The sequence below is a fragment of the Podarcis pityusensis genome, assembly GCF_964106645.2.
Source record: "Podarcis pityusensis genome assembly, chromosome: 2".
In the NCBI taxonomy this organism is placed as follows: domain Eukaryota; kingdom Metazoa; phylum Chordata; class Lepidosauria; order Squamata; family Lacertidae; genus Podarcis; species Podarcis pityusensis.
Genome location: NC_138029.1, coordinates 1,497,009 through 1,520,385, shown reverse-complemented (window position 1 = coordinate 1,520,385; position 23,377 = coordinate 1,497,009). Strand labels below are relative to the sequence as shown.

Sequence of the window (23,377 nt, the reverse complement as noted above, 5' to 3'; positions counted from 1 at the left end):
ACGCCAAGGTACTGCAGCAGCTGCACGACGCGCCCACTGCCGGGCACTTTGGCAAGGAGAAGACGGTGGAATTAGTCGCCAGAGACTTCTGGTGGCCCGGAATGAGAGGGGAAGTCGCGGACTACGTGGCGAGGTGTGACACCTGCCAGAGGGCCAAACCAGTGCACAGACCGCCGGCCGGACTGCTGGAACCGCTGCAAACTCCGTTCGAACCATGGGAGAGAGTCGCCCTGGACTTTGTCACGGATCTGCCCAGCTCGAGGGGCAAGACGGCTGTGCTGGTGGTGGTGGACTTGTTCTCCAAGATGGCACATTTCATTCCGTGTGTGAAGGTGGCCACGGCGGAACAAACCGCCAAACTGTTCATAGACCACGTGTTCAAGGTTCACGGTCTGCCGCGGTCTATTCTGTCCGACCGAGGGCGACAGTTCATCTCGAACTTCTGGCAGAGGCTGATGGGCTTCCTGAACGTCAAGATCAACCTGGCATCGGCTAGACACCCGCAGACCAACGGGCAAGCGGAGCGAGTCAATGCCATCATGCAGCAGTACCTGAGATGTTATGCGAATCAACAGCCTGCGACGTGGGTGGATTACCTGCCTCTCGCCGAGTTCGCCTACAACAACACGAAGCACGTGTCCACGGGGGTCACGCCGTTCTTCGCCAACAATGGGAGGCACCCCAGAACCTTCCCGGGACTGGAAAGAATGGGGGAGGGGGAGCCGCAGACAGCAGATGCGTTCGCGTCGGAGTTGCAGGAGGTCCACGATCAGCTGCGGCGGCACCTGGAGCTGGCTAAACACGCATACAAGGTACAAGCGGACAAACACAGAAGGGTTGGCGAAGAGATCCATGTGGGAGACTGGGTCTGGTTAGCAGCCCACGCAGTGCCGGCCAGGTCGTTGGCGAAGAAGAAACTAGGGCATAAACAACTGGGGCCCTACCAAGTCGAAGAGCAGGTCAACACGGTGGCTTTCAGGCTGGCGCTTCCGGAGGGTTCCAGGATGCATCCGGTGTTCCACAGATCGGTGCTCACTCCCTACAAGGCACCTCACAGGTTTCAGGAACCAGGAACGGCACCGAGTCCGCTCCGAGAGAGAACCGGGCAAGGGGGAGTGGCACAGGAGGAGCGCATCAACGAAGTCACGGAGATTTTGGACTCCAGATGGGGGGAAGAGGGGGTAGAATACTTTCTCGCCAAGGAGGGCACCCCGGCCAGTGCCAACAGCTGGGTGCCGGGCTACGCTTTAGACGAACCTCTGCTCAAAGAAGAGTTTCATGCCCTCTTCCCACATAGGCCAATGCCAGCAGACTTTTTCGACGACTGGCTTTTCACGCCCACGCTTTCAGCCAGCACGTTCCGGGGGTTCGACTCGGACGAGGAACCGACACGAGACGCCCGTTCCCCGGAGGGGTCACCCTCGGGATCTGCTTCAGAACCCTCGTATTGGTGGGATGATCGACCAGAGGAGCAGTTCCGCAGAAAGTGGCTGGAGGGTCCAGGACGAGCAACGTCTCCAGAAGGAAGCGAGGGAGAGACGGACACGGACGTTTTCGGGGACGACCCGGGTTTCGAGCACGGCGGCACAGAGATGGAAGCGGAGGTGACCGTCATCGACGAGAGCAGGGAGGAAGAACCGGAAGACTTCAGATGGAGGCCCGCCACGGGGAGCGAACTGTATCCGACATTCGTCCCCCGGACACGGCAGCACCCAGCTCCCGCACCAGAAGGAGGGGAGGGGGAAGAGGGGGCTTCGAGGGGGGGATGGATGTCAGGGGTTCAGGAGCAGAGGCAAGGGCAAGGGAGGAAACAGAGAGCGAGGGGGAGGAGGCAGAAGAAAAGATGAGTGATGACGACGACCCGAGATCTCCGAGTCTTTCCAGTGAATCAGAAGATTCACAGAAAGGAGCACCAGTGGCCAGGGCAAGGGGGGAGCCTAGGGGGACACCCCAGGAAGATAGAGCCAGAGGGGACTCAGAGGGGAGCAGTTGGAAATCGGGACCAGCGTCACCGCCAGAGAGCAGGGAAGAAGAAGGGCGCCAGGGATCAAGCGCTGGCAGCTCACAACAGGGGGGAGGGAACGAGTCAGGAGTGGCCACACCTCCATCGGGGAGCGAAGAAACGGTCAGACGGAAGGTGGAAGGTTTGGCGCGCGCGCCAAGTTCAAATGCACAGGAAGGTGGCGCAGTAGGCAGCCCGGAAAGGGAGCCAGGTCCTAAAGCCCGGCGCAAGGAGACAGGAGGGTCCGGGGGGTCGGCGTCAGAAGAATCCCGGAAGGAAGAGACCCCGGGGGGCAGAGGGACCCAGAGAAGAACAGTCAGGCGGAAAAGGTGGAGCAGGGCTAGGATATTAAGTTGGTGTACAAGGGGCGGAGACTCAGACGGAGCTTCGCCGATCTAACCATGAGACGTAGAGTTGCACGCAGCAGATTGAGAATGGAAACTGTAACTCAATAAAGACTTTTATTTAATGATCGCTGGCTAGCGTGATCCTCTGTGAGCTAGGATCTGGAAGCAGCTCTGACAGTGCCTCTCATTTTTTTTGCCCAAGTGCAATACTTTACATTTCTCCCTGTTAAAATTCATCTTGTTTGTTTTGGCCCAGTTCTCTAATCTGTCACGGTCATTTTGAAGTCTGATCCTGTCCTCTGGGTGTTAGCCACCCCTCCCAATTTGGTGTCATCTGCAAATTTGATCAGGATGCCCTTGAGTCCATCATCCAAGTCATTGATAAAGATGTTGAATAAGACCGGGCCCAAGACAGAACCCTGTGGCACCCCACTAGTCACTCTTCTCCAGGATGAAGAGGAACCATTGATGAGCACCCTTTGGGTTCGGTCAGTCAGCCAGTTACAAATCCACTGAGTGGTAGCATAGTCAAGACCGCATTTTACCAGCTTCTTTACAAGAATATCATGAGGCACCTTGTCAAATGCCTTGCTGAAATCAAGGTAGGCTACATCCACTGCGTTCCCTGCATCTACCAGGCTTGTAATTCTGTCAAAAAACGAGATCAGGTTAGTCTGACATGACTTATTTTTCAGAAATCCATGCTGACTATTGGTGATCACAGCATTCCTTTCTAGGTGCTCACAGACTGTTTGCTTAATGATCTGCTCCAGAATCTTCCCTGGTATTGATGTCAGACTGACTGGGCGGTAATTATTTGGGTCCTCTCTTTTCCCCTTTTTGAAAATAGGGACAACATTTGCCCTCCTCCAGTCTGCCGGGACTTCGCCTGTTCTCCAGGAATTCTCAAAGATGACTGCCAGTGGTTCTGAGATCACATCTGCCAGTTCTTTTAATACTCTTGGATGCAGTTCATCTGGCCCTGGAGACTTGAATACATCTAAACTAGCCAAGTATTCTTGTACTATCTCCTTAGTTATTCTGGGCTGTGTTTCCTTTGCTGAATCATTTGCTCCAAATTCTTCAGGTCGGGCATTGTTTTCTTTATCGGAGAAGACTGAGGCAAAGAAGGCATTGAGGAGTTCAGCTCTTTCTGTGTCTCCTGTTTGCATTTCACCATCTTCTCCTCTGAGTGACCCCACTGTTTCTTTGTTCTTCCTTTTGCTACGGACATACCCATAAAAGCCTTTTTTGTTGCTTTTAACTTCTCTAGCAAGCCTGAGTTCATTCTGTGCTTTAGCTTTTCTGACTTTGTGTCTACACGTGCTGGCTATTTCTTTGAATTCCTCTTTGGTGGTTTCCCCCCTTTTCCATTTTTTGTACACATCCTTTTTTAATCTTAACTCAGTTAAAAGTTCTTTAGATAGCCACCCTGGCTTCTTTAGGCACCTTCCATTTTTCTGTCTCATTGGTATTGCCTGATGTTGTGCTTTTAGTATCTCCCTCTTAACAAACTCCCAGCCATCATGAACTCCCTTTCCTTTTAGTATTACTGTCCATGGGATCTCACCCAGCACTTCCCTAAGTTTTATGAAGTCAGCTTTCTTAAAGTCAAGAAATTGAGTCCTAGTATGCTTGGCTGCTCCTTTCCGCTGTATAGTAAACTTCAGAAGAGCATGATCACTCGCGCCTAATGATCCTTCCACTTCTACCCCACTAACCAGGTCATCAACATTGGTTAGGACCAGATCTAAAATGGCTGTTCCTCTTGTTGCTTCTCCCACTTTCTGGACAATGAAGTTGTCTGCAAGGCCAGTGAGGAATCTGTTTGACCTTATGCTCTTGGCTGAGTTTGACATCCAACAAATATCCGGGTAATTGAAGTCCCCCATTACTACTATCTCCCTTCCTTTTGCATGCTTGGCCATCTGTTCCAGGAAGGCATCATCTATGTCCTCCGTTTGGCTTGGGGATCTATAGTAAACTCCCACAATGAGGTCACTGTTATTCTTCTCTCCCTTAATTTTGACCCAAATGCTCTCACTTTGGCTTTGAGGTTCTAAATCTTGGATCTCTTCACAGGTATACACATCCCTGACATATAACGCCACTCCTCCTCCTTTCTTGTCTGGTCTGTTTCTCTGAAATAGATTGTATCCCCCCATTATTACATTCCAATCGTGGGACTTATCCCACCAGGTTTCAGTGATGCCTATTATGTCATATTTAGTTTGCTGTACCAAGAGCTCAAGCTCATCTTGTTTATTTCCCATGCTTTGCGCATTAGTGTACAGACATTGAAGTCCATTAATCATTCCCCCGTGACTCTTATTTAAGGATTTTTTCCTCCCACCACTAGGTCTGTGTGCTGTTTGCTCCATTTGGTCTATGACATTTGGATGATCATCTTCATCAATTGATAGACTCCTACCTTCAGGAGCACTGTCTCCCTCCCCCACATTAGTCAGTTTAAAGCCCTCCTGATGAGGTTTCTGAGATTTTTGGCAAAAACATTCCTCCCAACCGTTGTGAGGTGCAGCCCATCGCTTGCCAGAAGTCCATCTTCAAGAAACTGCAGTCCGTGATCTAAGAATCCAAACCGTTCCTGTTTACACCATTTGCGAAGCCAGCTGTTCACTTCCACTATTTTCCCCTCTCTCCCTGGGCCACGTCGTTCAACTGGGAGGACAGATGAGATGACAATTTGTGCATTTAATTGCTTCAATTTCCTGCCCAGAGCCTCGTAGTCTCTTTTGATCTTCTGGAGGCTATTGCTTGCAGTGTCATTGGTTCCCACATGAACCAAGAGGAAGGGGTATTTGTCAGTGGGTTTTATGATTCCTTGCAGTCGTTCAGTTACATCTTGGATCTTAGCCCCGGGGAGACAGCACACTTCCCGAGACATCTTGTCAGGCCCACAGATCACTGCTTCTGTTCCCCTCAGTAGGGAGTCCCCTATCACCACTACACGCCTCCTCTTAGGTCTGGTCGGGGTTCTTCCGTGAGCTGTCCGTTCCAAGGTCGCCTGCACATTCCCCGAGGACTGACTTTGCTGCTCATCTTCATATACCTGATCGACTGTAATGAGGGAGAGATCCTCAAATGGAGTCTGCTCTTCGTCTTCCATGCTAGGGGAGAGGACCTCAAAGCGATTGTGTATTTCTAAACAATCAGAGCGAACCCTGGGCCTCCTACTTCTTTGAGTCACGTTTCTCCATATATCTGGCTCCTGTGTTGGTGAACTAGCCTCCTTCTCAGGGGAGTCCCCTGTCTCCTCCTTGGTGGAGACGGTGTGCTCTGTTGCTTCCAAGAAGAGCTCCAGCTCTCTAATTCTTTGGAGCGTAGCTACACGTTCCTCCAGTTGCTGGACTTTGTCTTTTAAGAGGGCAATCAACATGCAATTGCTGCAGGTAAAGCTGCCTGCAACCTTTGGCAAGATGGCAAACATTGCGCAGGAACTACAGGCGACTGCAGCTGTTCCCTCCCCCTCCATCTTGAGAACGTGTTGTTGGGGGTGGCTACAGCGGTCCTCCATCATAAAAAGTGTGAAGACAGGACAAATAACTCCCCCCACAAAAAAAACCTAGGTCTCCCCCAACAAACGTTTGAGACTAGCTCCCCTAAATCTAAAAGATGGATCAAACTGCGCGTGCCGCTAGGCGCGCGCCGCTGCCCTGCAAGCTCTGATAAGCTCCTCCCACAGCTAATCACCTGCCTCAACAGAAACCCTGCCCCCTCTGACCTTTGCACAGGGAGAGCAGCCAGTTGGTGTTAGTTTCATTTCCATCTTGACAGCATTATGGTCGGAGCAAGTTTTCGGGCAGATTTCCACCTTTCTTGTCTTTGGTGCCATTCCTCTAGTTATCCATATTTGGTCAATTCTTGTCCATGTCATTTTGGCTTCAGAAAAGAAGGTTCCCTCTTTAGCCATGGGGTTTCTTATTCTCCAAATATCAACTAAGTCCAAGTTGTCTGTCATGTCAAAAAAGGTTTTCGGTAGTCTACCATCCTTAGTGACTACCTGTCTTTGTGCCTTGTCCATATGTGTAGATACCACTCCATTCATGTCTCCCACCAAAATCATGTTGTAATCCAAATAGTCCATCAAAGTCTCATGCAACTTCTTAAAAAAACCAGATTCCCCTTCATTTGGTGCATAGATTCCTACTATCAAAAATTTTTCTCCTTGTGTTTGGATTTCAATTGCCACAAATCTTCCTTGGTCGTCTTTAAAAATAAATTTCGGTGATAGTCTGTCCTTTGCATAAATCACAACCCCTCTTTTTTTAACTTTGTCCGATGAAATAAACTCCTGACCAAGTCTTTTTTATTTATCAACAATTTCCTGTGTAATCTTGTTATATGTGTTTCTTGTAGACAGATCAAATCCAATTGTTCCTTTTTTAATAAATGAAACACTGATTTCCTTTTCTGAGGGGAATTCAAGCCATGACAGTTCCATGTTAGTAGTTGCAGGGCCATGATGTAATTATTTTAGTTCTCCTCCAACAGCACCTAGTGCCTGTTCCTGTTCCGTCGGTGGTATCACGTTTTTCAGGCGGTCTTTTAGTTCCAGAGATAGTCCTGGTATGTCTAAAGTTTCTCTTGCTATTGCTCTTAACTCTCCTGTGACTTTCTTTTGTAGGTCTTCTCCGTGGTCTCTCCAGAATTTGTCTTTGTCGTCTTCCAATCTTATTTTCCTCTTCTTTCCTTTGTAGCTAAAAGATAGGCCTTGAGGAAATTCCCACCTAAAGTTAATTCTGTTACTTCTCAACAAGGTGACCAGATCTTTGTAGTTAGATCTGAGATCCAGAAGGTGTTTCGGGATGTCCTTAAATATCTCCACTTTTGTCTGATGTATTTCCAGTGTCTTCTGAAAATGCAAACCCAAGATCTTGTCCCTCTCTTCTTTTGTTCGGAGAGTAATCAGACAGTCTCTCACCTTCTTTCCTCCTCCTTTTCCAAGTCTAAAAGCATTCACTATTTTGAAACTGTCTTTTACCAATTCTGGATTCCAAAAATCTAAGAATTCCTGTGTAAGAAAATCAACTAAATTGTCTTTCTCCACTTCAGGTACTGCTCTGACCCTTAAGTTCACTTGTTTCTCCTTCAACTCAATCATAGACAGAGTTAGCTTATGGTCTTCAAGTTGTTTATGTAACGGTGGTATCTTCTCTTGAACCTCTGCAACAGAAGCTGTAGCAATTTCTTTAGCCTCTTCGGCAATCTGACGTGTTGAGGCCGATTCCTCTAATAGTTTCTGAATAGTCTCTGTATTAGTATTTACTTTCTGTCCCAAATTATTTAAACTTACTGTATTTTGATTAATACTTGTTGTATTTTGATCAATCTTGTCTGATGCCTCTGCTACTTGTTTGCTTATTCTATCCAAAGATTCATTAATTTTAGCCAAAACCTGAGCAAAGGCGTCATCACTTGCCATACCTTTGGTTTTAGGTTGTGCCGATGGGGCTGCTATTGGAACCCCAGAGGGGCCAGAGGTCGAGGCTCTTCTTTGCAGTCCACCGTCTGTTCGCAATACTCTGCCCGACCTTGTTGCTTGTAACGACTCTAGTTTCTCTTTCCCATCTGCCATACCCCTCTAGATAAAACTCAAGGTCAGTCACACGGTTAAATTCAAAATTGTTTTGAAGTGGAAAATTCCAAGAAGACAGTGTGAGAAACTCCTCAGGCCAGCTGCAATTGTAACTAGTTGTAACAAGTTCCAAATTCCACTAGGGGGACACTGTAACAGTCATAAAGTTCTTAAATACTTTACTTCTTCCTTAAGTCCCCCCAATTCACCAGAAAGATAACAGTCTATCTTAAACAGTTACTTTGAGACCAGGAGATACCTGTCAGCAATATTGTATCCAAATTGTATTTCAAGTGCAGAACTAGCTGTCAAAATATGTTCAAAGACAGTACCTTTTCTCCAGCTTTTTATTGTCACTGGGAACCCGTTCCAGGGGGATTGAGCGGTAGTTTTTATCTTCTCTTTCTCACTTCTTCTTAAAGAAATAACATTCAAAGCTTCCCCCCCTCTTCCCTCAAGTTGAGGGGGAAAAGTCCTGGTTAGATGATTGGATTGTAGTCCTTTTATGCGTCTTTTAAAGCTTCCGCTTTCAAGTTCAATGCTTTGTTTTATCTACACAAGCGGGAGGCAGACTTCCCTTTTATACCTCTCCGCTTCGGTCAAATTCTTTTCAAATTTTGTACAGTTCCTTAATTACGTAGAAATCCTACTCACGGATCGTTGTTTTCAAAGCCAAATTTCCAGGAAAGAAAGGCAGCGCTCTCCGGCAACAGCTGCGTGGCTTCACTCCACAGAAGAAGCAGACGACTCACAGCACAGCGCTACTGCCCCCGTTCCGTTCCGGAGCCCGTTGCCGGGTTCCTTCACGGATTGGGGGGGCGCAAAACATGCCCGCCGAGTCCCAAGTTCACAGGCTTCACCCGCCTGTGATTTCAGGGGTCCCCGCTACGCCGAAGCGGAATTTGACCCTATTTCTGTGGAGCGGTTCCCTCCGAGTTAGAGGGAATCCGCCATTAACCGATGGCGCCACCTCCGGAAGTGTATCTTAATCTTTTAAATTGTATTTTAATCAACTTGTTTTTATTATTGGTTGTTAGCCGCCCTGACCCCAGTCTTGGCTGGGGAGGGTGGGGAATGAATGAATAAATAAATAAATAAATAAATAATATTCTCCTTTCCAGAGTCTCAATCCCTGGTACCCATGATTCCATGAGTCTCCTTGGTGACTTGAAGATCCACTGTCAGAGCTGGCCTCTCAAAGCTCAGCTGGCTGCTGGCATGCGCTTTCTGGACATCCGCTGCAAACTAGAAGGTGGCCATTTTCTTATCTACCATGTCAACACTTTCCAGGAGGCTGATTTTTCTGAAGTTCTGAACAAGACATTGAGCTTCCTCAGGGACCACCCACAGGAGGCTGTACTTATGAGGGTCAAAGAGGAACTCCCAATTATTCCCAAAGAAGACTTTGCCCCCTGTTTGCAGCAGTATTTGGATGAAGAAGGCCAGGGCTGTGTTTGGACAAAGGAGGTCATTCCCACCTTAGGCCAGACATGAGGCAAGGTGGTCCTCTTGGAGGAACTGGAGAAAGAGGTGTTGGGAGTGCTGTATGAGGAACTAAGTGTTGGCGATGCCTGGGACGTTTTCTCTGCAGAGCGCAAATGGGACCGGGTTAAGGAGCACCTTAATGCAGCAGCCAATGGTGACCAAGCTGTCATACACCTTACCTATTGCTCTGGTAATGGGCTTTTCACCAACCCTGAGGAACTAGCCAAATAAATCAATCCACTCTGCTATGAACACCTGAGGGCTCAGGCTGTGGAAGTTGTGTGCTGGGCAGGTTGTTATCACCTAGTGGTGTCCAGAATCACTTTGTTTTGTCCATTATTCCTTTACTACTGACTAGACCATTTGACTTTGTTCTGTTTGCCAGCATGAAGTTCAGTGAAGTGTTTCAAGAGGAGTGAGACCAGAGCTCAGTGATAGTCCATGCTTTGCATGCAGATGTTATCAGGTTCAATCTCTGGTATTTCCAGGCAGAGTCCAGAAAGAGCCCTGTCTGTTAAAAAGAAATGCACATGAAAAGTCATATTTCTATACATATAATAACAATCTAAGAATGTTGTCACACTGCAGTTCACTTGGCCAATGACAGAGTGTGCTGTTGCCATACTGTAGTATGGCAACAGCTCAGCAGTAACAGCAGAGAGGACGGGGGGGCTTTCTCCTCTTCATTTCACTCTCCCCCGCTGATGACATGCTGATCCTTTCAGTCTTAGACATCAGAAATTAAAATGTTGACTCCAAGGTGGATGAGACCTTCCCCTTTCCACCTCATGCTGCTGCCACTGTCACTCCAGAGCCAGTGGTTGGCTGCCACTTCTGGGTGCTTTCCATGTCCCTTTGCATCTCATGCCATTGTGGCCTATGGCGGGGGTGGGGAATGAGGGACAGAAAGTATTTCCTCACATTCACCACCCCATCACTTCTGAGCTGCCTTTCTGCTGCAGTTAGCAGCACCAACTTGTCTGTGGTCAAGCGGAGTGCAGTGTGGTGACATTCTTAGTTTTCTATTATATGCAGTGCTTTTTATTGGGGGGCATGCAGGGGTACGCATACTCCTAAACATTTTGTGAATCTTTGTATTTTTGTCCATTTGTTCAGTGGTGTAGGTAGCCACTCGAGTGCTGGGGGCGGTGCGCGTGTCCTGCAGCCGGGGATGGGGCGTGCTGCGTGGAGCCTTTCTGCCGCCTCCCCCTCAGCTGTAGGGCAGCTGAGGGAGAGGCAATGGGCAGATGCAAACACCACGTTGCAGGCCCCCCCTTTTTTTAAACCACTCAGATTTTTGTCACTTTGTCACCCCCCTCAGAGATGACACCCGGGGCAGCCCGCACCCCTGCACCCCCTTCCTCTGCCACTGCATTTACTGTATTTATTTTCCCCAATTTGAACTATAAAATGGTGGTTTTCTAGAGTCAAAATGAGAGTAGCCCTAAACATTGTTTTATAGAAAAGAAAGGTACTGAAAAAAGGCACATATGAATTTCCATGTGAATTTTAAGTTTGGGGTTTTTTTGGTTTTTTTACAAGTTAATGAAGAAACTGGACAGAATGCATTTAGGAATATATGCATGAAAAAGTGGCATGGATCAGAAATGGTCTGATGCCTTATTATTCACTCTGCTCTAGCCAATCTAAGTTGGGCCAGTTAAAGTGCAGAAGGCTTTCTAGTGAAGGCAATCAGTGGTGGGGGGATAGATATTCATGGGGTGATAGGGGTGAAGTTAAAAGGAAGGGGGCATTGGCTTACTTGGTTTGCTTGCTTCCCTCCTCTCTCATAGTGCAGGCTACAGTAGTTGGTAGTTTTAAATACCTGGGCATTTACATCTCTGAGGACCTCTCATGGACTGCAAATATTAATATGGTTGTGAGGAAGGTGCAGGGGAGGTTGTATTTCCTGAGAATGCTCAGGGGACTGAATCTATCTCAGCACCTACTTCTGTCCTATTATCACAGTACCATCGAGAGTGTCTTAACCTATAGTATATTATCGTGGTATGGGAGCAGCTCTGAAACGGATAAAAAAGCTTTACAGAGAATAATTAAAATTGCCCAGAATGTTATTGGGCTCCAACTACCAACCCTGGATGAGATCTTCACGTCTCGCACTTTGAAGAAGTCACACAATATCCTGAGAGATCCCACCCATCCTGCTCACAACTTCTTTGAACTGTTGCCTTCGGGCAGAAGATATAGGACAATGAAAACACGAACCACACGCCTTCTGAATAGTTTCTATCCAAGAGCTCTGATTGCACTAAATAATGATCTCAGGGCCAGTTGCAAGAAATAGCAAGCAGGGAGTAGGAAGGAATGAGACAGGTTTTTAGGTTATGTTATGCTTTTAATAGGTTATGTTACATTCTGGAGTATGATATGTTTTTATAGATTATGTCTGAATAGGATGAGAGTGTTGGAGATACGTGCAAATGTGTATGTGAACCCGGTCTTTGGGTGGGTGTTTGATTTTCGTTGTTGTGTATACTGTGTATATACGGACAATGACAATAAATTTATCTTAAATCTTAAATCTTACAGTACACATTGTAAGAAACTCAATGGGACATGTATAGGGTTGTGCAGTTAGTCTCCCATTTACTCCCAATTTATTTTGCTGCATATGTACTTGTAGTCCAGGTTTAAGATATTAGCTGAGGCTAGGGATGGATCAGTTTATCCCCCCACTCCCCCACCCTGACCTTGAAACAAGATTTGTTTTTACTTAAGATTTTCATAATGCAACAAGTTGAGCAGTTTTTGAGTAAATTATATAAAACAACTAGTTTTACAGCATCCCATAAGAGAAAAGAAAGCAGGACTTGAACCTGCTATGCTACATTCTTACTACCATATAATACTGAGTCATGCTCAAGGTTCTCGTATTAATTTACAAGGCCCTTAACAACTTGGGTCCAGGAGACCTTGAAGATCACTTGACTTCTCATATCCCAAACTAATCATGACAGAAGTCACTTTTAGAGGACCCACAAGGCTTGGTCACACAGCTTGCCTCCACGAGGAGCTGTGTTTGGTACTGTGGACCCAATTCTGTGGAATTCTCTCCCACCCGAGACCAGACAGGCCCCCTGTTGATCTGCTGGCATGTGATGAACATCTTTTTTTATCTCAGCAGGCATTTAAAGCAAATTTTATGATTTTATAGTTAGTTTTATTTTTCTTTGTTTCTTTTTAACATCAGAGAGTGGCTGTGGTGCAGTAAATGAATTGTTGAAATAGAATAAAATAATTCTTTTGGTGAGAGAGACATTTTATCTCAGCCTAAGTTATTCACCTTCAGCAGCATGCATCCTGTTCCTATTTTCCTTCTGGACTTCTGGTGGAAAAGGCTGGCAGGATTTCCCTGAGGACCAAACAAACCTATAAATGGCTCAGATAGCTATTCCATCTCTGCCAGCAGCCAGCACCTCCTGCTAGTGATGCATGTTCAGATTACAGCAAGCCTTCCTATCTGACCACCTAGACTTATGAATAAAGATATTCAGCATGAGAAGAAAAGTTTGTAGTTGCTGATTCTTGATCGAAAAAATGTCCAAACTTCTCAGAAAAAGAATAACGAAACAAATCAGACTTCTGACAGGTAAGGAATTGCAGGGTTTTAAAGTTCTAAAGCAGGACAATGTTTCACAGGAACATAGGAAAGGCCAGAGCATACAGAGCCAGACCATTAGCCCATCTACTTTAGTACTGTAGCCATTGACTGACAGCAGTTCTCTAGCATTTCAGGCAGGGTTCTCTCCCAGTCCTTCCTGGATGTGTTGGGGACTATTCTGGGACATTTCAGATTCAAAGCAGATGCTCTACTAATGAGCTACAATCCTTCCTCTTTTCAGCTGCAGGAGTTGAGAATCATAAGCTACAGCTAGACTTTGCAGAGACCATTTTTCAGAATGGTCCTTTTTTGAGCCTCTCTTACTTTACTATGTTAAACTCTTCTGATAGTTGCCTGGAAGGGAAAGCAGAGAAAAAATGTGTTTGTATTGCAAACTGGGTTGAAGCAAGATCCACTTTGTGAAAATGCCTGAAAGATATTCAAGGCAGCCTTTCCCAGCTTGAGGCCAACCAAATGTTTTGGACACCAGGTTGGGGGAGCTGAGGCTAAGGATTTGCATAGCCAAGCAACAATGGTGGGAATGGAGAGGGAATGCAGGAGCATACAGTTCCAAGAATTTCTTTTCAGAGCCAGTGTAACTCTCCTCCCTCTGGCAAGTGAATGTGGTGCAAATAAAGTTTTCAAGTTTGTTTGTGACAGATTTGCATAGAGGAAGCTGAAGTATGAGGACAATAAACAGAAGCTGGATGGGGGGTTCCCACATCTACACTTTAAATGTCAAAACTTATTTGCAAGATTGCTTCCATTTCTAATTAAAAGCTGAAGGCTGCTCTTTGTCTGGATGAAGAGTTAGCTGGACCTCTGTAGCAGTTTTGTGACAGTCATCCTAATGAACTGGATATTATGCTATGGTGTCCTGATGCTCTTTGAGGAAGCTGCATGTTCTATAATGAAATATATAGAACACTTAACTAACAAAACCCCTCTGGGTGGGTTACACACATGCAGATGTACATGCACACACTTGTGTGTGTATGTAATAAATGCAAAAAATAAACAAAGCTGCCTGCGTTTTTGGACTTTCCTTGGAGACATGGCTAGGGAACTTCTTTTGCAGGCACGTCTCTGTGACACACTTTAAAACTGACCACTGCATAGATCTATAACACCTGTCATACCTCTCCACTGGTTATTTATTTATTTATTTATTTATGTATTTAGATTTATATCTCACCTTTCTTCCAAGGAGCTCAAGGTGGGGAACAGGCTTCTCCCTCTCTCCATTCTCGCATCACAGCCACTCACTGAAGCAGGTTATGCTGAGAGATAGTGGGAGCAGTAAGATTGCTACAACCTGCAATAATCAACCACTTCTTTAAAAAATTAATCCAAAAACATGCAGCCCTAACTCTGTTGTTGTGGGGATCTCATACATCCTACTTAAACAAACGTCCAAATGTCTAGGTGAGTTATTTTTATAGGACAGGAATATAGGAAGTTGTCTTCTACTGAGTCAGACAAGTACTGTTTACAGCAGGGCTTCCCAAACTGAGGTCTGTTGACCACCAGCCATCTATGAGCTTCATTCAGATATTCTGTGACATATCTGTAAAGATACAATTAAAAAACTATACCACATCTAGTAGAATACATTACAATTGCCACAATGGGCAGAAAAATAATTAAGGCTCTATGGGGATAAATGTGTACAACTTTGGTTGGTGTGGCTCTCCAAAGTTTCAGGCAGGTGTCTTGCCTAGCCTTAACTGTAGATGCCAGGAATTTCAACTGGGATCTTCTGCATTCAAAGCAGATGCTCTACCAACTAGTGTTTTTGTTTCAGAAGAACCACTTCCAGACTCTGTGTGCAGGGGGATTCCCTTTGCATTGAGGCCATGAAGAAACATAGGAAGCTGCCTTGTACTGAGTCACACCATTGGTCCATCTAGCTCGGCATCACCCACTCTGGCTGGCAGCAGCTCTCGAGGGTTTCAGAGAGTAGACATTCTTAGCCCCATCTGGAGAATGAGCATTGAACCTTCTGCTTGCAGAGCAGATGCTCTACCACTCAGCAAAGAGTCACATGATCTGGTGCTAAGCTCCCAGTCCAGGTCAGGGTGCCATGCTAGCGTCCTGCTCCAAATCCACCCCCATCCCAGCTTTTATTTGGCCTCTAGGATGCTGTTTGCAGTAAAGAAATACTGCCAACCAACTCATACTGTTGTTTGTTATTTTACTGGTTTTTTTGCAACACTGTGTTTTTAGTCTGTATAGTGCAATATCTTATATAAAAGTGAATATTCAAAGAAAGGAAGGAAGGAAGGAAGGAAGGCAGGAAGGAGCTGGGGAAGGGAAGTGATTTTTGGCAGGAAACAGTTGTGGGTACCAATCTGGGTTGTGAGCATGGTACTAGGTCAGGGTTCCAGCTGGCTGATTTCCCTTCAAAATAAGTGGCCAGTTTAAGCTCCCCCCACCACCCCGCTTTAGGTTTGAATAATATCACATACCATTTGGTACATGATTTTCCTCTCCGCCCTCCAAAAACCACTACCACCACCAAAAAAACCAAACTGGCTTCCAAATTGCAAAAAGGGGAAAGCGTATGTAAACATTGAAGCAACTGATGATCTGGATGTCTCTGCTAGGGCTGTCACCCAATGATAATGAAATATTACCTGACTCATCAAATTTGTCTTAACTGATTAACTGATCAATTAAAACTGCATACATTTACTTTTGACTAAAAGAGTAGTTTCGAAGGCAATCTTGTGGATCGAGGGCCCCGGCCCCGCTAAGTGAAATAAATACACATGGACACGTGGTATAAGGTTAATGGGCAAGAAAAAGGCCACAACTTTATTGATTACAGCAGTGAAAAGGTATTGGCTTAGGCATTGGATGACTATAGGTGGTGGGTTTATTCAACAGTAGGTGGAGCCTGTTGATGCTCATCCAACTATAGGCTCACCCCCTGATGTCACCGAGGGTCGTGCCATGGCCTCCCGCCAAGCAGGCATCGGACGGAATACACGACCGCCGGATTCCTTTAACGGAATAACCCACGGTAGATAGCATAGGCGATGGCCACACCTAGCCCTTAACACATCACAACACATGAATCCAATGCCTAACCTACCCACCAATACCACAAAAGTTGTGACGATTGCTACGAGGTAGGCGAAAAAACCAAAAAGCCGAATGCCAAATGGAAAAATTCCTACCAGGCCCCCCAGACAACCGGGGCGACCAACCTAAGGTCCATAGCAAGGCCAAAAACCTATACCCGGAGCTAAAAGGGAGTGGAGGGTGGGTGACTCGCTGCGGGTCGACGAGGACTGAGGGGGAGGAGAAGCCGGCGCCGCAGCATTAAGCTGCTGAACACGCCCCTCGGAGGCACCTGGTTGGCTGCCCCCGGTGGGCGTGGGCGCCGGCCGGCCAGGTAAGGAGGGGCAGGGGCTAAGGCCCCTGCCAGGGCGGAGTCCGGGCTCCCGCCCACAACCACTCCCCTCTCTTGCAGGGAGGAGAGTCCTTTTCATCTTTGCCTGTTGCCTCTTGCTAATATTATCCTGTCTTTATTTTATCTTTGTTTCACTCTTGTACAGACTGACAGTAAGCACTGCCTGACAACTATGTGACCTAGGATGGAGCAACATGGGCAGAACAAAAGCCTGGGTGCTGATTTTTTCATGCTGGGATTCAGCACCAATGCAACTTTGAAGTCTCTGTTTTTTGCCTTGTTCCTTGCCATGCATCTTATCACTCTGTCGGGACACTTGGTCATTGTGGTCATAACCTTAGTTGACCCTGCCCTCTACACCCCCATGTATTTTTTTCTGCGCAACCTGTCTTTCATTGAGGTCTGCTACACTCTGGTCATTGTACCCAAAATGTTGGCCAACCTCTTGGCAAAGAGCAGAAGAGTCCCATTGACTGCGTGTGCTGCTCAGATGTATTTCTTCATTGCCCTGGGGGGTGCTGAGTGTTTTCTGTTGGCCGTGATGTCCTATGACAGATATGTGGCCATATGCAACCCATTGCGCTACACTCTCATCATGAGCAGGAATCTCTGCATGCGACTCTTGGTGGTAGCCTGCGCCAGTGGATTCACAATCTCACTGGGACTTACCATGCTGATTTTCAGCCTACCCTTCTGTGGCTCACATGATATCAACCACTTCTTCTGTGATATCCCACCTGTGCTGTACCTGGCCTGTAGTGACACACATTTCAATGAAGTTGCTGTGTTCCTTGTCTGCATGATGATCTTGCTCATTCCATTCCTGCTTATTCTCATTTCCTATGCATTCATAGCCAATTCCATCTTCAGGATCAAATGTTCTGAAGGCCGGAAGAAGGCCTTCTCCACCTGTTTTGCTCACCTGATTGTGGCCGTGCTCCACTATGGCTGTGCCATCTTCATTTACATCCGCCCTAAAGCTAGCTACTCCCTAGAGCAGGACAAGGTGGTCTCTTTGATCTACACCAATGTCACGCCCATGCTGTACCCCATGATTTACAGCCTCAGAAACAAGGAGGTCAGGGGAGCATTCTGGAGAATATGGGAAAGGAAATTCCCTTCCACTAAAAACTAAAGGGGCATATGCATCTTCACTTTGAAAGATTGCATGGAAGGGTTAGGGAACTGTATGGGATAGGTCCATCCAGTGCTATTGCTGTGACCCACAGCCATGCTCTCACCCACATGTCTAACTCATATCTGACGGAGTGTGCATGTCTTCATCCCCATCTTTCAGCCCAGACACTGAGGTCCAGCTCTGAGGGCCTTCTGGTAATTCCCTCATGGCAAGAAGTGAAGTTACAGGGAACCAAGCAGAGGGCCTTCTTGGTAGTGACACCCTCCCTGTGGAATGTCCTTCCACCAGATGTTAAGGAGATGAGTAAAATAAAACCCTGGATTTGTTGCACCAGAGCAAAAGAGTGCTTTAGTCCACTTTCATTATGTAAACCTAAATTTCTGTTATGCATTTGAATCCCCCCCCCAAATACTCCCAATTGGGAGGCGGCCACTATCAGTACATGGATCTAGGTAGCTGATCTTTACATGCCAAACCTGCCATTTAGGATTAGGAAATTTTAACCTTTTCACATTTCCTTCCCCTTGAGGCTTATGAGATAGAATAATAGAATCATGGAAGGCACCCCAAGTGTAATCTAGCCCAACCCCCTGTAATACAGGAATCTGAGCTTAAGCATTCATGTCAGATGGCCATCCAACCTCAGTTTAATAACGTCCAAGAAGGGAGAGTCCACGACCTCTCATGGGAGTCTGTTCCACTGCTGAACAACTCTTACTGTCAGAAGGTTTTTCTGAATGTTTAGTTGGAATCTCCTTTCTTGCAACTTGAAGCCATTGGTTTGAGTCCTACCCTCTGTCAGGGATTGGACTCCAGGGAACAAAATGGAGGAGGAATGGTGACCACCACCACCCGCTCTCCTGACACTGCAGAAGAAGAGGAATGCAGCAGGGGTTTGAGGAGGGTCATACCTCAGAGTTCGTCGAAAAAAAGAGTTGGAAAGTGTTAGGAGAAGGGGAGGGGGGCAGAGCCAGGGGAGATAGAGGCAGAGCAGCCAGCTGACACATTGTCGCTGGAGAGTATTGTTGGAATTCATAGTCTATGTGCAGCTTGGCAAGTGAGCAATTAGTGTCTCAACAGCAGGCTAGGGAGACGGAGCACGGAAGAAATCTGCCTAAAGATAAGAGGACCCAGTAACAGCTCTGTGATTGGCTGAGGTCTCTCATATAGGCAGCATGACCTATGACACTAGTTGTGAGTGGTGTGTGCTGGTGTGTTAGTAGTATTCTGAGTGCTTGGAGAGTTAAGAAGTCGTGTTTGTATCTAGTAAATTGTATATAGCTTGTGAGCTTACTGCTGTGTAAATAAACTACAAGAATCAAGTTACTAGTCATCAGTCTTTGTTCCTGATCATCGTTCCTGACTGAGCAATCTCAAGAGTTGTCTAAGAAAAGCTGCAATACTCTGCTAAGCTCTGCTAACAGGCGAAAGCACTTCACCAGTTCGCAGGCTTTAAAGTTTTTGTGGGAATGTTCAGGGATGCAGGAGAGGATATATTGTGTGATTATATCCTTATCCTGTTGGGATACTGCTAGGGAGACAAAGTCCATCATGGCCCCACAAGCCGGCTGCCAGACGTCCATTGATCTCCCGTAGACACGCAGTATCAGCAATTAGCGACATGAGCTCCAGAAATAGCCTGCCACATTCTAGAGCTGATGCACGCTCTATCAGCAGATAATGCACAGCAAAAGTCGCATTCAGGAGAGCATTATTTACAAGTTTTATTCAGCGTTGATCAGAACAAAAAAACATGACTGTCTGCTTCAGTGTCTCTGACACAGAGAGAGCGAAAACAAAAGACACAACAGAAACATCCTGTGAAACAGGAAATACGCAGACTCTGACTCACAAAGCCTGCTCCCTTTTAAAGTGGAACGGAAATATCCTAACATCCTCCCCCTTTCCGTGTAACCTGTAGTACCTGTGGTTCAACCCAATTGCAACTTCTGTACATAAACCTTAAGTTGTTCTCTGTTAACAACCTTAGACAACAGATCAGCAGGAATTTCATTTCCTGCCATGTAGGACACCTGAATGAGTCCTTTCTCAATACACTCTCTTGCACGATGTAGCTTAATCTGCAAGTACTTGGTTCTTTGCTTGCAACTCTCTGAGTTCAGCAAAGCCAAACAGGATCTATTGTCTTGATACACTTGTATAGGACATTTCACAGAAACTCTGATGTCCTTAAACAGTTGCATCAACCATTCACAATCCATGAGTGAAAATGACAAAGCATTGAGTTCTGCTTCACAGGAACTTAGGCTCACTGTTGTCTGCTTCTTGCACAGCCAGTTAAACAGACAGTGGTTGTACATGTAGCACACTCCAGAAGTGCTTGTACCATCCGTGGTGTCACTTCCAAAACTTGCATCTGCAAAGATTTCAAGGCCTCCAGTCTTCTGACTGGTGAATCTCAGCCTGTAGTGCATAGTCCCTTTCAAATAGCGGGCTATGCGCTTCAGAGCTTTCCAATCATGAACAGTAGGATTGTTGGCATGTCTGCTAAGCAGGTTACAGCTTACAGCTATGTCAGGTCTTGAGCATCTAGCAATGGAATTCAACTTGCCTAGAATGCATCTGTACAGCGTTGTGTCAGAAAACGCTTCAGCATTACTGTCTACCTGGTAACCTGTCACCATCGGTGTGTCTCCTGGGTTTGCATCAACCATATTCAACCTGGTTAATACATCAGCAATTTTCTGTGTTTGGTGTACCAGAAAATTACCTGCTTGGTCCCTCTCCACCTGCAGAGAAAGATAGTTGGATACCTCACCAAGATCCTTCATGTCAAAGTGCTCCTTCAGCTGAGCTAGGGTGCTTTGGTACAAAGCCTGGTTCTTCCAAAACATCAGAAGATCATCAACAAAACATAAACAATACAGTTTGTTTTGCCCCTCCTCCTTGATAAACACACATGGATCAGCTTTGCCCTGGTGAAAACCTAGAGAAAGCAATGTCTCAGTGAGCTTTGTGTTCCAACACCTGGCATTCTGCTTGAGACCATATAAGGATTTCCGCAGTTTACAGACCATTCCCTTCTGTATCTGCATTCCATCAGGTGGAAGCATATACAGCTCCTCCCCCAAAATCCCGTACAAAAAAGCTGTATTAATGTCATGATGGGAAACATGCAGTTTCTCCTCCGCAGCAATCTTGAGCATCAGCCGAATGCTCTCATACTTGACGGTGGGAGAGTAGGTCTCGTGGTAATCCTGTCCTGGTACCTGTGAAAAACCTCTGGCAACCAATCTGGCTTTGTGTCTGTCAACCTTGCCATTCTGGTCTGTCTTGGCCTTGAAGACCCATTTGCTGCCAACCAGTCTCATTCCTGGGACTACCGGTACCAGTTCCCAAGTTTGGTTCCTGTTCAAGGAATCAACTTCAGCCTTCATGGCATTAAGCCAAGGCTCAGCATCTTTAGAGGTTAACTCCTGAACCTCTTTGAAGCTTGAAGGTTCCCGCACCTTCTCTGAGCTACTAAGAACAGCAGTTGCCGTCTTAGCAAACTCATCAGCAAATCTCTTTGGAGGTTTGCCCTTCGTCGCCCTTTCAGATCTGCGTACTAGATGCAAGTCTTCTGGACTCATCTCCTCCTTCTTAGGAGAAAAGTGACCAATGGTGAACAGTGGTTCTTCCAGTTCATTGTCAGACGCATCAGATGGTCTGACTGAGGCCTTTGCGCTCTTGTAGTCTGCTGTGTCATCACTGTCGCTGACACCAGCAGCAGCGCCGCCCACTGAACTGGAATCCGAACTCTAATCATCATCATCCTCATCATCCTCAGCTTTCTCTTCTGCTTTCTTCACATCACCTTCATCCTCCTCTGGGTAACTCTGGGAAATTCCCACATTCCCCCCCCCACTTAGGATTGTACTCAACACTCTTTGTGAACTTAATGGACTTCGAGTCAGTCATCCATACCCTGTATGCACCTTTTTCGTACCCCATGAACAAACCATGTGCCCCACGCTTCCCAAGCTTGTTGCTCTGTGGGGTGTGTACCCACATGTCAGAACCAAAGATTCTCATGTGCTTGACGCAAGGTTGCTTATCTTCTCATAGGGGGTACAACCAATAGGTGAGGACCGTCTCCTGTTAAAAGTGTAAACAAAAGTCGACAGAGCCTCCCCCAAAAATTTCTCAGGGAGATTGGCATCATGCAACAAGGTTTTTAGGCCTTGAAGCAACGTTTGATTTGCTCGCTCCGCAAGTCCATTCATCCATGGCGATCTAGGCGTTGACAAGTCATGCTGGATTCCCTTCTCAGTCAGGAAAGCTTCAAACTGCTGAGAAGTGAACTCCCCGCCCCGATCAGTAAAGAGACAGCCGATACGTTTACCGTGAACATTCTCCAATCAAGCACAGAATGCCTTGAACTTAGGAAACGCTTGCGATTTCTGCTCGAGCATAAACACATGAATGTACCTGGGAAAAGTATCAGCTTCAACTTGTGTTAAAAAGTTCCTAATATCAGCAGAGTAAAACATTCCCCTTTATCTTAAGTTTGCAACAGTAGCGTTTGCTCAGGTTCGCTAGAACCTCTATAATAATCACTCTGGTAATTTCCCCTTTATTCCCTCTTAAAATACAAGACACGACACAGTCTTTTACAAAAGTATAAAAAGAGTTTACTCACATTCTGTTCACATCAGATCCCAGAAAGGCAGACAGCTTAATAAAGTACTATACATTTGGATTCTATCTTATAAGAAGATAGTCCCTTTGTCCTCTCTTGGCTGGGAGCTAAGAGGGCATCTTTAGATGTTGCTTCTTCGAAGGAAGAGGAGAGAGAGAGAGATGGCTGCCCCTGCCCTGTGCTTTTGTCATTACCTGCACAGGTGAGGCCACACCTGTGTCACATGCAGAGGAAGTCTGTCCCAGGAAGTTTACCTGCTGGCTGGACAAACATCCCTCCCCATGTCTAAACATGTACACTCTAGGAATGTTGTAATTGACTGCTCCTGTGTTTTACATCCCAAAGTTTTAACAAGTATTTCTGACACACACACCCTTCTCCCAGAACTCAGTGTTCGTTGAGAGTGCAGGAACAAAGGACTCAGAGACAACTGAGCTCGAGTGGCCACCGTAAGGGGAACTGCTGTTGCTAGGAAGGAGGGAGGAGGAGCTCAGTTGGAACAACGCCATGATTAGGGTAGATGGCGTTCTTTTGCCTCTTGTTTGTTGCTGCCACTGGGGAAGGAATAGAATTCCTGAAGCCCTGATACCCTCCAGAGCAGGAGAAAACAAGTATGCTCCCTCCTCCATGTGATAGCCCTTAAGATATTTGAAGATGGCAATCTCATTTCCTCTCAGTCCTCTTTTCCAGGCTAAACATACCCAGCTCCTTCAAGCACACCTCCTAAGGCTTGGTTTCCAGACCCTTGATCATTTTGGTTGCCCTCCTCTGCATATGCTCCCGCTTGTCAACATCCTTCTTAAATTGTGGTGCCCAGAATTGGACACAGTATTCCAGGTGGGGTCTGACTAAGGCAAAATAGAGTGGTACTATTACTTCCCTTTGGGATGCGGGTGGCGCTGTGGGTTAAACCACAGAGCCTAGGACTTGCCGATCAGAAGGTTGGCAGTTCGAATCCCCGTGACGGGGTGAGCTCCCATTGCTCGGTCCCTGCTCCTGCCAACATTCAAAAGCATGTCAAAGTGCAAGTAGATAAATAGGTACCGCTCTGGCGGGAAGGTAAACGGCGTTTCCGTGCGCTGCTCTGGTTCGCCAGAAGTGGCTTAGTCATGCTGTACACTGGCTCC

At 46.5% G+C, this 23,377-nt stretch overlaps 2 protein-coding genes and 2 long non-coding RNA genes across 5 annotated transcripts in view; 3 read left to right on the top strand and 1 right to left on the bottom strand.

Annotated features, from left to right (window-relative positions):
- Positions 1-9,686, top strand: part of LOC308471858 (1-phosphatidylinositol phosphodiesterase-like) — a 188,016-nt gene extending 178,330 nt beyond the window's left edge. The window contains 2 exon segments of the mRNA XM_080996158.1: positions 9,067-9,436; positions 9,440-9,686. Of these exon segments, the coding sequence (XP_080852284.1) occupies positions 9,067-9,436; positions 9,440-9,661 (592 nt within the window). The 3' untranslated portion in view covers positions 9,662-9,686.
- Positions 9,687-9,898: 212 nt separating this feature from the next.
- Positions 9,899-22,432, bottom strand: LOC308471865. Of its 2 annotated transcripts, none has more exons than XR_013983192.1 (3): positions 22,251-22,432; positions 14,248-14,367; positions 9,899-9,941 (listed from the first exon to the last, which is right to left on the bottom strand). It is a non-coding gene; the product is annotated as an uncharacterized lncRNA (long non-coding RNA). The 2 variants fall into 2 exon arrangements; XR_013983193.1 differs by lacking the exon at positions 9,899-9,941 and adding an exon at positions 13,039-13,406.
- LOC308471874 overlaps positions 10,946-23,377 on the top strand; it is a 58,832-nt gene continuing 46,400 nt past the window's right edge. Inside the window, exon 1 of the long non-coding RNA XR_013983202.1 lies at positions 10,946-10,959. This is a non-coding gene — a long non-coding RNA (uncharacterized lncRNA). The remainder of the gene's footprint in view (positions 10,960-23,377) is intronic.
- Positions 12,989-18,851, top strand: LOC308471850 (olfactory receptor 10K2-like). The gene is made up of 2 exons (XM_080996137.1): positions 12,989-13,040; positions 16,616-18,851. Exon 2 carries the CDS (start codon positions 16,655-16,657, stop codon positions 17,603-17,605), a length of 951 nt encoding a protein of 316 aa, XP_080852263.1. The 5' UTR covers positions 12,989-13,040; positions 16,616-16,654; the 3' UTR covers positions 17,606-18,851.

Bases quoted from the DNA above. Each gene is read 5' to 3' on its own strand.
- LOC308471850 (XM_080996137.1), top strand. From the start codon at position 16,655: ATGGAGCAACATGGGCAGAACAAAAGCCTGGGTGCTGATTTTTTCATG.